Source organism: Nicotiana attenuata, unplaced genomic scaffold, assembly GCF_001879085.1.
Source record: "Nicotiana attenuata strain UT unplaced genomic scaffold, NIATTr2, whole genome shotgun sequence".
NCBI lineage: Eukaryota > Viridiplantae > Streptophyta > Magnoliopsida > Solanales > Solanaceae > Nicotiana > Nicotiana attenuata.
Window position 1 is genome coordinate 131,980 of NW_017670350.1, and position 13,474 is coordinate 145,453.

General features: G+C 37.3%; 2 protein-coding genes across 3 annotated transcripts; both read left to right on the forward strand.

The window, feature by feature from the left end:
- Nucleotides 1-507: 507 nt before the first annotated feature.
- Nucleotides 508-9,748, forward strand: LOC109238222 (mRNA-decapping enzyme-like protein). Of its 2 annotated transcripts, none has more exons than XM_019404648.1 (8): nucleotides 508-829; nucleotides 908-948; nucleotides 1,046-1,107; nucleotides 2,196-2,340; nucleotides 2,941-2,997; nucleotides 3,655-3,781; nucleotides 5,201-5,674; nucleotides 9,378-9,748. In XM_019404648.1, the coding sequence occupies exons 1-8, from the start codon at nucleotides 671-673 to the stop codon at nucleotides 9,432-9,434; spliced, it is 1,122 nt and encodes a 373-aa protein (XP_019260193.1). In that variant the 5' UTR covers nucleotides 508-670; the 3' UTR covers nucleotides 9,435-9,748. The 2 variants fall into 2 exon arrangements, with proteins under 2 accessions (XP_019260193.1, XP_019260194.1); XM_019404649.1 differs by having other exon boundaries at nucleotides 509-829; nucleotides 1,058-1,107.
- Nucleotides 9,749-11,575: 1,827 nt separating this feature from the next.
- On the forward strand, nucleotides 11,576-12,633 carry LOC109238223 (photosystem I subunit O-like). The gene is made up of 4 exons (XM_019404650.1): nucleotides 11,576-11,740; nucleotides 11,941-12,013; nucleotides 12,130-12,309; nucleotides 12,381-12,633. The coding sequence occupies exons 1-4, from the start codon at nucleotides 11,662-11,664 to the stop codon at nucleotides 12,475-12,477; spliced, it is 429 nt and encodes a 142-aa protein (XP_019260195.1). The 5' UTR covers nucleotides 11,576-11,661; the 3' UTR covers nucleotides 12,478-12,633.
- Nucleotides 12,634-13,474: the final 841 nt, after the last annotated feature.

The following is a 13,474-nucleotide window of genomic DNA, read 5'->3' on the forward strand; positions in this document are numbered from 1 at the left end:
TGTAGTGGGCTCATCACTTTTGCCCGATTAAATGGGCTAGCCCAATGGATTAAGACTTATTTATTTAATGAATATATATTGGATTATATAATTAATTTAATTATATTAGTCCAATAAATTTATTTGAACTAATATGTCTTGAATTTAAAATATATTCCAAATTATTTTACGAATTTAATTTCAACAAAATTTATATGCCTACAAATATATTTTCAGTTAATATGTTTCCAATTTTTCTTGCAAAATTTTACTTTTAATGCCTTAAAAGGAAACCTATCTTTACGTTACAATATCTGATTCCATGTTTTTTCACATAAAATATAATAGAAATAGCTATAAGTAAAGAATTTTTATTCAACCGCAGTCATGCTTTAGTATCAAACAAGCTGAGATGGACTATCTTAACTTAGGAAAGAAATTATTTATAGGAACTTTTTATTTTTTTACAAAAAATTGATAAAAAGACTTTTTATTAAAAAAAACAGAGAAAAAAGAAAACTAAATACATGTGTCTGTACCCTGACCCCTGTTCATCATCTCTTCCATCTCTCTCATCAGATATATACAGCAAAGCACAACTTTTCTTCAATCTGGAGCAATCCTAGGGTTTCTCTCACACTCGGAACCTCAGCTTACAGCTACTTTGCCGTTCTAAGATTCGGTGAAAATAATGTCACAGAACGGAAAATTAATGCCGAATCTGGACCAGAACAGCACCAAGCTCCTCAACTTGACCGTTCTTCAGCGTATCGATCCTTTCATTGAAGAAATTCTTATCACTGCTGCTCATGTTACCTTCTACGAATTCAACATCGATAACAGCCAATGGGTAATTCAATTTTCCGAATTTATTTATTTATTTTGCTCTTTCTATTTAATATAATTTGTAATTGAATTGCTTATACAGAGTCGAAAGGATGTGGAAGGATCTCTATTTGTTGTCAAGAGGTGAACTATTAGGAAACTCATCTTTAATAGAATATTTGTTTTAAGTTTTGATTTTGCCTTCTGTATTTTTCTATTTTGTGATGATTAATTTTTATAGAGGGTGTTACAGGAGTTCTCAACCGCGGTTTCAGTTTATTGTTATGAACCGAAGAAATACAGGTCAGTTTCACAATTACTCTCCACTTGCATTTTGTGTTTGGTTGATTAGAAAGTATCTTGCTTTTTCCCTGTTGAAAGATGTTCATGAAGTTATACATGATTGACTATTTGATGTGGAGACCCCGGAATTGTACTAATACTATCTATAGCCTTTACTGCATCACAACAATGTAAATTACATGACATTCACTTTGGGTCAGAGGTAGAGTTACCTTTTTCTCCGGGGGTGGGGGTGGGGGAGGTTAAGAATCCTTTAACAAATAAGTACGCAAAGATACTTATAAAATCCTTGCTTTAGCATTTGGATCGCTAACTTGCTTCACTCAGATGTGAATTTTTAATATGAAGGCTCGCCTTTCCTTTTGAAGTCATTTAATTGGGTGCCAGTATGGATCCACAGAATGTTAATTGAATAAGCAGGAGAGAAGAATGCAGTTGGACTATCTTTGAATAAGAGGCTCCGTCTTAGAACATAAAATGCCTACTACGAGGAAGGGGGGGGGGGGGGAGTTCTTACAACTCGCACCAATAGCAGGCGAATGACTTCTCCTTTGATAAAATTGGATACCTGATGTCACTCATATTCTTAATAAAATTTTGACTTGGGTGTTGACTAATATCAAATTACTAAACCCAGTCCACAAAATAAATATTCTGGCAGATGGAAATAACAATTCAATGTATTATTATTCAATAAATGAGAAGGAATGCACAACACTGAGGACTCTTTCTTAGTTAATAAAAGAAAGAAAACCAAGTGTCCTTTCACATTTGCATGTTCCGAGGTAATTGACAGACACGAGAGATTTGGTTCGACAAGCCTCCTTTGCCCTTTCTATATGTGGCTTCACCACTAAGCTTTAGTTGAAACAACGCTCAACACTTTGCTATTAGTGCCTCTGTCTTGGCGCTAAAACTCTGGGGTCCAATTCTACGAGTCATGCAGCAATGAGATTTGGCGTGTAAAGCTTCTCATATGAATGTCATATTTACTGATAAGTTGCAACAGAACGTTTGTGAGTTTGCCTTCAGCGTGAGTACGTTTGTTCAATTTCTGTGCTTTACAAAGAGTTCATTCCTGTGTGCAGATAATTTGGTGGAGGATCTCCTGGGGGATTTTGAGTATGAGGTCCAGGTTCCATATTTGTTGTATCGAAATGCTTCCCAAGAAGTAAATGGGATATGGTTTTATAATCAGCGTGAATGTGAAGAAGTTGCAAATCTCTTTGACAGGTAATATTTCTCAGCTTTTCTCTCCAGAAATGCTCCCTTTCTTCCCAACCCTCTTTTCTCTTTTGCCTTGGGTTGTCTTTTTGGTTCCAAAATGTATAGGGTGTTAATTCTAGGACAAAAGGTAGTTAAATTTGCATGATGCAGCATTTGAAGGACTCAATTGTTAATGCTTCTGATCATGATTTGGGGAATGCATATGTGGGAATATCTGTGGTTAGTAGATGATTCTAAGATATAGTGGAAAAATTGTTACTTATAACAGTCCTGTGTATAAGCTAATGTCTAATAGGTCATAGCGTAGTTGCAGAAATAAATTTAAAATATTTTAAAGCCCTACTTGATGCTTTGAAGAAATAGTTCATAAAGTTAAGTTCAATTGCTAATTGAAGATTATATGGAACTGAGAATGCATGGAGCATTGGTGCCTAGCGCTGCAAACCAGCACTTCCAACAACATACTAGTTAACTAAATTGTACAACTAGCTAATGAGAAGCAAAGGGATTAAAAGAAGTACCTTTCGGATCGTCCCATGCATTTTTTTCTCTTTGATGATTAACTTTTTAAACCTGTCAATCAATTTAGTGTTTGCTGGTGATCAGGATACTCGGTGCGTATTCCAAGGTGCCTACCAAGTCAAAAGTACCACTGACAAAGAGGTATTTCATTTCATGCTTACTGGAATTAAGATACTTCTAGCGAGCTTTACACCCCCCCCCCCCCCCCCCCCGGGGCCAAATAAAAATAAAAATTTAAGATGTTAGGGTATTAAAACAACTTCAGCATTTTTACGATTGCGCTTTTCGTGATAGATTTCTTGACCTTTATATCGATTATTGAATTTCATCTTGACATTTGAAGAGTTGCGCCTAAGTTAAATCTTACTGAAAAGGTGCATAGTAGATAAATGTTGATGACAGCCAGATGAAGGGACTTGATCAATCAGATATGTTTCAATTCCCAAGTCAACTCTTCAAATAGTAGAATCTTTTACCGCAAGTAAGCTGCCTGGTTTTAGGAGAAGTGTTAGTTAGTGGGTAGACATGTCTGCTTCTCACTCGATGCTTACCTGTCTGATTAACTTGATGAATGACCTGATATTTGGTTGAAGCAACCAGGGTGGTAGGTTAAGTAATGAACCGCGAGGTGAAGAAGGAAATTTTTTAGGTCAACTTTAACCCCCCTTCCCCCTCCATGTTAACTTTTTGGAGTAATCTCTTTCACTGCTAGCCATTTGCTCAAAAATTTTTGACTGATGCCAGTTGCTGTTAATCGGTTTCTGAAAGGAACTTTTGGTTATCTGCAATTTACTACAGTGAATTTGAAGAGCTGGAAGCAGTTCCAACCATGGCTGTAATTGATGGTCCTCTGGAGCCATCGTCGTCTACTGCCACAAATGCTCCGCATCTCCCTGAGGAAAATGCCTTTTTGAACTTCTTCAGTGTATGCTTTTTTTTTCCCCTCCCTTTTCTTTGCTCTTCTTCCAATATATCGTGTCTGTTGTGCAAGATATCTTACTGAGGAATATCTTTTCCATGTGTCGGTGCCTTTTGAAGATCTTTAATTACTCTTGTTAGGCATTTGTTTTCAGATCTTTAATTTTGTGTAGAACAACTTTTCTTAAGTATTAGTGGGGTATATGTAATATGCATTCAGTATGTTAGTCGAACACGTGATGGCTACTCTTGTGCATTTTCAAGCTAAACCTGTTATTTCATATTTGACCCCAATATACAAGGGTATATAGGTACTTGCAAGTTGCATGTTTGTGTTTAAAAATTAAAGCACCCAAGAGTATAGTCTAGTGGTCAATGAAGTTGGTGGAGAACCATGAGGTCTCGGGTCAAATCCCAGTGGAGACAAAAATACTAGGTTATTTCTTCCCATCCATCTAAGCCATGGTGGACAGAGTTACTCGGTACCTGTGCTGGTGGGAGGTAGCAGGTACCCGCTGAAATTAGTCGAGTGCGAGCAAGCTGGCCGAACACCACCGTTATTTGGAAAAATATATATACAAGGGTAGAACACTGTCTATACTCTAGGTAATGACTTGGATGAAGTCTCAAGGAGTACTAGGACTTGAACTCAGGCCATGAATTGACCTTGAAGTAAAAAAGAAGAAATGGTCCAAGCTTGCTCTGTGCAGTAATTTCCTTAAAAACACTAATTAGAAATCCAGCCAACAGTTAATGATTATGTTGGTAAGGAAAAAAACCATAAACAACAACAACAACAACAAACCTAGTGAAATCCCACAAGTGGGGAGGGTAGTGTGTACGCAGACCTTACCCCTAACTTATGAAGGTAGAGTGGTTGTTTCCGAAAGACCCTCGGCTCAAGAACAGTAAAAATGAAGCAATAGATAAACAATAGCAACAACAAGATAATAAGACAATGGAAGCAAATGATACAACGAGTAATAACAGAGATCCAGGGATACTAAACTACAAGAGTAGTGCCAATCCTACTGATAATAATGACAAACCGTAACAAGGCACTAGGAATAGGAAAATACACGACTAGTACTAATACTACTGGTAAGACAAGGCGAAACTCTAGATTGTCTGTCAACCCACCACCCTAATTCTCGACCTCACACCTTTCTATCGAGGGTCATGTCCTCGGTAAGCTCGAGCAGAGTCATGTCCTGCCTAATCACCTCACCCCAGTCTGCTTAGGCCTCCCTCTACCCCTCCTTTGACCCGCCATGGGCAATATCTCACACCTCCTAACCGGGGCATCAGAGTCTCTCCCCTTCACTTGTCCGTACATAATAAATACTTCTTAAAAGAGAACCAACTGGAAATTTTGATTTTTACTATGTTGTCTCATCTTAACTAAATTTGTGCTTTTCTTTTGCAGAATGCTATGACAATTGGGAATGCTCCGAGTACTACAGTTCCAGGGCAGCCATACCACTCATCTTCACCGGTCCTGCCTCCTCCTCGTCCTCCTGCTGCTGTTCCTCCCTCTTCTGCACCTGCCCTGATTCCATCTCCGCCTCTTTCAACTTCTTCCCTTTTGAGGCCCCTCCTTGATGCATCTGAATCAGACAGCAGTGCTAAATGGTCTTCAAATCTGGTGAAGCCATCATCATTTTTTGGTCCTCCAACCGCCTCTTCTCCGCTGATGCCTGCCGTTTCTTCATCTTTGCCCACTGCTCCCCCACTTCTTCCGCTTGGGAATCTCCAACGTCCTTATGGAGCTCCTTTGCTTCAACCATTTCCTCCGCCGACTCCTCCTCCATCTCTCACTCCTGCTTCTGCTCCTACCCCAAACTATGGACCTGTTGTTAGCAGAGACAAAGTGCGGGAAGCACTTCTAATGCTTGTTCAGGTATGTTTTCCTGAATTCCTTGGTTAGTTTGCTATGTTAAACATTCTTGAAGACATTAAATTTTTTTCCCACCCACTGTCCCGTACCCAGTTTGGGGCCCCTTCGCCTTAAAGTCCCACCTTTGGGGGGGGGGTGTGTGGTGGTGGTGGTTAAAAGCGTTCTTACCAAAATGATACAAATTAAGATACACGGAAGCCAGAAATTGATAAACAATCAAATAATAAGATAAGATAGCAAGGATAGATCTAGAAATAGAAAATGAGGGGGAAGAGACTTAGAAGAAAGAAGGGATAAACTAACAATTAAACTAAAATTTAATTACTAGAATAAATCCATGGGAGAAGAGACATGAACTCATACATGGAAATCCACACATTGGATCAATCCAAGAAAGGTTCAAAGAGAGAAACTAGGGAACAATCCCAATACCTTACCCGACAAGGTAATTCTTCTATTATCCAAAATCTAGCTTTCTACAAATGAACTCATCCTAATCTAGATCTAGATAAGGTAGAGAAAGACATAAGTACCCCTTAATGGGCCTAACTATTATGCCCTAAAGGGAAAACTTGAAGCCCAAGTATTTCAATCATTGCAAGCATGGCCTAGGTCCACATGCTTGCGTCCACGTCATCAAGATGGCTCACGTGATGCTTGCGTCCACGTCATCAAGGTGGCTCACATGAACGGTGGTTGCTGAACGGTGGACTGGTTTGTATCAAAAGGCAACTCCATTTTCAAGGCTCGAACCTTAGACCTCTAGTTAAGGATAACAGGGTGTACTTACCACCCCATCACAACCTCACCACAACCTTTGAAGATGAACGCATTCAACTTTTAGTAATCTACAGTTAATTGCTTTTGTCCTTTTAATGAGAGATTGGTATCGCAAGGTAAAGACACTGTGCTGAGAGGGTATACTAAAGGAAAACAATTGTTGTAACTTGCATAGCTTTATGTGGAACAAGTCACATTGTGAATGTCAGTAAGAATACACAGCAATCACTTTTAGGACTTGGTTTTTGTAGCTTCTCTCATTTCCTCTCATTCTACATGACATAAGCTTTCATCTGGAGGCATATCTGGATGTCATTCCACTGAGAAGGATGAGACATTTAAGAAGTGCAGGATGTCTATATTTATACCTTTTACGCGTGTGTGTGCGTGTATATATATATGTGGTGTATCTGTGAACCTGTTAGCATCTGGTTGCTCTTGCATTGGACATTTGACTAGCTAATTGGAAATTTACACCACATAACACTAAAGTGTTGATTCGTTACATACTTTTTAAACTGTTTATTCTCTAAAAAGGATATGTATGACGTGACAGTCACAAGTAGTGGTGGAAAAATGGATAGAAAAAGCAGTTAGCTATCCATATTATCCACTAAAAAATTGGGTTAGATAATGAACTTTTTAAAAATGGGTCATATACGGATAAGAACCATATTATCCGCTTAAAAAATGGATAACCAATGGATAACTACTGGTTTTAACTTCTACATTTGTAAAGACTCAAATTAGGGGTTTTCAAGTTTGAGTGACTAGGAATTCTACCAAAAGTGATCATATTGAAAAAGCCATGGATAATATGGATATCCATATTATCCGCCGGTTAGCCCATTTTCTATCCATATTAAATATAGGTCTGGTCGAATAATTCATCCATTTTTGCATTACCCGTTTTGACCCGTCTACATTCGACCCGACCCGACCGTTTGCCACCCCTAGTCACAAGTGTGAGAACAATGGGAGATACAAGGGAATTCACCATAATTGTGAATTTACGTATGGATCTTCCTTGAGCCCGGTTTTCTTTACCATAGTATGGATTAGGTTAGGAACTACAAAATGGGGTTTGATGTTGCATGTTATTCGTTGATGTTAATTGAGGAAACCAGCGAGGGGGTAAACTAAAACCTGGTACTAGGAGAAGCACTCTAGAGAATGGGGGATTTATCATAAATAGAAGTGAGGTAAATAATAATATTGGAAATTTAGTCTTCACAAGGAGAACAATAATTGAAGTCACATTGAAGGGATCTGTGTTGACTAAATGCAGAAATTCCAGTTACCTAGGCTCAGTCTTCCAAGAGAATGACATGAAAGATGGAGAAGTGATACAGGAGCTTTGTGTGTGTAGAATGTCTATGCGTACAGCAATGTTATGTATGAACGAATATTGGGCTTCTTCACTGGAGAAGTGTCGTATAAATGTAGATGTTAATATGGATGTGCGTCATACAAAATTGGACAAGATTAGGAATAATCACATCAAGAAGAGCTGAAGAGGGTGCAAGTAGCATAAACATAGGATAATCGGAGAGGAATTTGTCTGGAATAGTTTGCATGGCTGCGTAGTCCTTCAAACGCATTTAGTGAGTACCAAGTAGTATAAACATAAGATAGTTGGTGTTTTGTACAACAGTTTGTGCATTTTGCTTTAAGGAAATCAAAAGATTGATGACCTTGTGTTTCTTTATGAAGCTCCTTATTCTATCAAGATTTTCCCTATTATATGAATTTATTTGTGAATTCCTCCTCATCAGATTTTTCCTATTATATATGGTCCTATTTTATTGGTACTGTTAAAGCATGTTTGCATTTCAGCAATAGGTTAATACTTGCTTACAGCGGATTAACTCTCAATTCAGATGCTTTGAAAAGCCTGTTAAAATTTAATCCAAAATTCTTGATACGAGAAAATGAACATCAATCTGTAAAAGTGTTAAGTTCTTTTCTGCATAAAATCATTGGTCAACTAGCAGTTTTTATGTACTAGGTCTGAAATGATTCTTTGTGGCTGGTGAAAGAAAAATATTACTGACATGGCGCTACATATCAGCATGATATCATTGTCTTTGGTCCTTTACCACTCCAATAGGGAGGGAGGGAGGAAAGATTGGTCAAACATTTAAGAAAGAAAATAGTGTCAATAATACAGGAATGAACAGAACTGGATAAAAAGCAACAACAACAACAACGACCCAGTATAAATCCCACAAGTGGGGTCTGGGGAGGGTAGTGTGTACGCAGACCTTACCTCTACCCCGATGGGGTAGAGAGGCTGTTTCCGATAGAAGAACTGGATAAAAAGCATATTTCATAAAAGCAGATTAAGAAAGAACATTTTTTTGCACTATGCCCTTGGGGTAAAAGAAAGGGAAGAAGAGAAGGATCATCTATGTGCTTGCTTGTGGACCCAAATAGTAGCAAAATATAATGGAAACTAAAGCTTTCTAACTGCTGTACAATTTGATAGTGGCAGTCCATTGATACTCCTTAAAACCATAGAGGGAACCATAAATTTGTTGGCTTTTAAGAAGAATGTCTAATTAGCTCCTTGTGCTCTACCAAAACCACAGAATTTTGCAGGAGAACAGAGAGAAACTGTAAAATACAAGCATGCTGAACAATATCTAGAGTTCTAAGAATTTGAGATGCAGGAACAATGAAAAGATTCTGAATTCAGTTATTATGAACTAGTGAGCGACTCTAGTCGATGAGGGGCTATTGTAGTAGCATTCTATGCTCATGTGTTATTCTATTCTTGATAGAGTTGCTGGTAATGTTTGTATCTTTTTTTTCTTTTCCTATTCCAATTAATCTTATGCTTATTCTTTCCTGTTACAAGTCTTTATTTGATATGCTCTCTTCTGGTCTTTTCATGCATCTGATATGATCTTTATTTCCATAACAGGATGACCAATTCATTGACATGGTATACCGGGCAGTGCTAAATGCTCATCATTCATAATATGAAGCGGAACTCTTCTAATTCGTCTAATGAGATACATCGTGTTTACTGGAGCTGAAAGAGGATCAAGTGTATAGGGGGGTTCCTTCTGTTTATGGTGTCTGTGAGACCCGCTATGTATAGTTATAGTTTGTTTTTTTATTTTTTGCGTTAGTTTTTGGAGTTTAACCTCTCTGATATATAGTTGTTTTCGTTTGTGGGTTTTACCAGTCTGGACACTCCAATTTTGTTCCTTGTAATACTATTAGCGAGAATCATGTGAACTGGGTATGTGTTGCCAGCCTTGGCCTGTGCAAACAATTCTTATGATGATCTTAGCCTGGTCCGGTTCAGTACAAAAAAATTAAGAAGACTAAAGACAACCTAATAGGTAATCAGCGAAATTTTTCTTTACGAGTTCAAACTTCAAAATCATATTCTTTAACATCTATAAGTGGATGCTTAATTTTTTTGTATCAAAATCTAGATACATTTGTAGTAAAAACTGCACGGGGCGCCTTATTTGGTCGCTCCCATTTAACCTATACCCATTTTTTAAAAATTTTTTAATTTGTACCCACTTTTTAAATAACTTCAGCCCCCTTTCTCCTCCTCCTTGCTTTGCAACTCTCTCGAATCATATACAGGAGAATCTCACCTAAGAACCTTAGGACGGTCTTCCCATGCAGTGATACTATATAAATGAACACTTTCTTCCTGGTCTCTCAATACCAGTCTCCTTTTACTAGTTTTTTTTTTTGTTTAGCTGGACACTAACACCCACAGAAAACAGCAAGGATCTGCACAATCTCCTGAATACTTTAGAACATAGAATCTGGCACTTTAAATTTTTTAACCTCTTTTTTCTCCTCTATTTAGCTTCATCTGACCATGAATAACCACAATGTCCAAGTTTGTTCTTACTGCTATAAAGCTGTAGTATTAACATGCCTTGTCATTGTAGTCTTAAAGAAAATAGAGTGGCTCGATCTCCTGTCATTGTATTCAAAGATACTATAATAATTTCTGTGTGCAAAAAAAGATCTCAAAATTAGTTACTCATATGTCTTTTACAAGACAAAGCACGTGAAGAACCCTACTTGTTTACTTCTTTCAACCTTTTCAAGTTTGCTGGATATTTCTGGAATCCGAGATCATCTGTATTTTCAGGTGAATGTACTTGCAACATCAAAGTTGATCAACCGCGAAACACCAAAAACAGTAGTGATTCCCTAGAGCTGAAGTTCGCTAATTACAAAACAAAAACTTCAGCTCTAGAGCTGAAATTCGACAGTTACAAAACAAAAACTTCAGCTCTAGAGCTGAAGCTTACAAACAAAAACTTCAGCTCTAGAGCTGAAGTTCGCCAGTTCGACAGTTACATAGCAAAAACTTCAGCTCTAGAGCTGAACTTCAGGCCCGGCTACTAGAATGCTGAAGTTTTGCGTGATTGCCTTTGCTACTTCAGCCCCGTATGCTGAAGTTATGCGAAAAAGCGGGTACGCTTGCAATTTTTTTTGCAAAGCGGGCACAAGTTAAAACGTGACACAAAAAGCGGGTATAGTTGCAAATGATCCAGAACATATTTTTGATTTCAATGATTTGTTACTAGTAATACGCTTGACCCATGACAAATCACTTGGTCCAGTATCGTGTATGGTTTTATCATTACAGGTAGTTAAAGCAATTAACATAACATGATTATAAATTAAAATATTTATAATTGAAAATTTTAGTTATATTAAATAAAACATTTAAGAGAAAAATCAATGATGTATACATGAGTATTTATTTAAACAATCTCCTATATTTACAAAATTAGCACTTTTAACAATATCAGAAGTAACGAGAGATGTTAATCAAGATGATTATGTAAGCAAGTCATAGTTTAAAGCATTTTTGTCATACATGATTTTGTAATACACATATTTTTATTTCATCTTAAATATGGAGTAAAATAATAGAATGAAAAATTGAAACCAAACACGGTTCCCAATAGGCAGTAAGTAGAGCCCATTTATCCAAAACACAGAGCAGTTTATCCATAAAAATCCACATGGCAATAAGGCATTGATCAATAGAAGGTCTATGAATTTTATGAAAGAGAGAATCATACTTGTCACCACAGATTTCCCAAATATCTATGCTATCCACTTATATAATTTATCAATTATTTTCTTCCATTCTCTATTCCTGGTGACACTAACTGAAATACTATTCAGAGAATAAGAGAAGAAAAGAAGCAAAAATGGCAGCAACAATGTCCACTGTTGTAGGCTTAGTTAGTTCATCTCTTTCTTCTCCAAAGAAGGCTTGCCTCAGCTCAGGTATAGATTTTCTGTTCCATCACCTTAAATTGATTTACAATGATAGGTCCTGAAAAAAGTATTAACATGCTATAGCCAGTTAAATTGAACTTAATTATGGTGTAAATTTTTCAATAGAGCGTAATTCTTTTGTATAAGAGTTTAACTTCTGTGTAATGTGAATGACGAATAATAATATCTCTTCTATTTTCTCTTTACAGGCTTCTTGAAATCACCAGTGACAGCAAGAAACCCTTTAAGGGTAGCACAAGCTTCAGGAGGCAAATTTACATGGTAAATGACCAAATAAAGATCCATCCAATTACAATAGTTTATATATATATATATATATATATTTCCATTTTCTTTTCGATGATTGTTTTTAATTAGCACATGATCATGTTTTGAAGTTTTGAAAGAGATTGGCTGAGGAGAGACCTGAATGTGATTGGATTTGGTTTGATTGGATGGCTGGCTCCTTCTAGCATTCCAGTAATCAATGGCAAGAGTTTGAGTGGCCTTTTCTTTGATAGCATTGGCACTGAACTCTCTCATTTCCCCACTGGACCTGCTCTCACTTCTCAGTTCTGGTATATATACTCTCAACACATTTCATTTCTGCCATTTAAACAATAATTATTTATGTGTGTGTTGTGGACAGGCTATGGTTGGTGTGCTGGCACTTGGGCTTGTTCATCTGCCTAACTTTTGGACAAATTGGATTCAAGGGACGGACTGAGGACTATTTCTCAAAGTAGAATATTCCCTTCTGAAAATTTGTGTATAAAAAAGAAATACGCTATTTCAGATCCTTAGTATTGGTATTTTCCCTTCATTTCAGCATGTTATGAGCGTGAAATACCTTCTACTTTGCAAGTTTTTTTCAATTTTTGCGCTTATTGCTCCAACTATAACATATGATATTGTGTTATTAAACTGCATCGGTTGTCCGCGTGTATAACTTATATTCCTTTAAAAAAAAAAAAATATTCTTAGCTCTTGACCTTAAGTCAACATTCCTATTGAAACGAAGCTGTCAAAAGTAAGTCCTAGGTCACCCATTGTTGAGCTCTTCATAAGCATCGAACTTCAGAGAAGAAGAAAGAAGAAGGAGAGAGAAGGCTAATCTCATTTCTTAACTAACTGAAAAAAGAGGTGTACTGTACACATATATATAACCACCGACTTTACTAACTAACTAACTCTAACTTCACTAATACACCTTCTAGAACAGTGTAACATAAATAGCCTTAGGTACAACTGCATTAAGCTACTAATTTCTACACTCCCCCTCAAGTTGAGAATGGAAAATATTTTTCATTCCCAACTTGGATACCAAAACTGCATGCTGTTGGTGTCTCAAGGCCTTTGTCAAGATGTCAACTGGTTGCGCATTACTTCCTATGTGTCCAGTCTTGATCAATCCTTCTTGAATATTCTCCCTTATGAAGTGACAATCAATTTCTATGTGTTTAGTTCTTTCGTGGTAAATGGGATTCACAGCAATCTGTAAAGCAACTTTGTTGTCGCAAACCAACTCCATAGGCTCTTTAATGTCAACTGTTAGTTCCTTTGGTAGGCCACTTAACCATGTCAACTCTGCCACTGTATGTGCCATGCTCCTGTACTCAGCTTTAGCTGAGCTTCTCGATATGGTGGTCTGCATCTTTGCTTTCCATGAAATGAGAGAATTCCCCAGTTTGATACAGAATCCTGTGATTGACTTCCTGGACATGGGACATGATCCCCAATCTG

Bases quoted from the DNA above. Each gene is read 5' to 3' on its own strand.
- LOC109238222 (XM_019404648.1), top strand. From the start codon at position 671: ATGTCACAGAACGGAAAATTAATGCCGAATCTGGACCAGAACAGCACC. The intron at 949-1,045 runs GTGAACTATTAG...TAATTTTTATAG, and splicing joins TCTCTATTTGTTGTCAAGAG to AGGGTGTTACAGGAGTTCTC. The intron at 1,108-2,195 runs GTCAGTTTCACA...TCCTGTGTGCAG, and splicing joins TATGAACCGAAGAAATACAG to ATAATTTGGTGGAGGATCTC.
- LOC109238223 (XM_019404650.1), top strand. From the start codon at position 11,662: ATGGCAGCAACAATGTCCACTGTTGTAGGCTTAGTTAGTTCATCTCTT. The intron at 12,014-12,129 runs GTAAATGACCAA...CATGTTTTGAAG, and splicing joins TCAGGAGGCAAATTTACATG to TTTTGAAAGAGATTGGCTGA. The intron at 12,310-12,380 runs GTATATATACTC...TGTTGTGGACAG, and splicing joins GCTCTCACTTCTCAGTTCTG to GCTATGGTTGGTGTGCTGGC.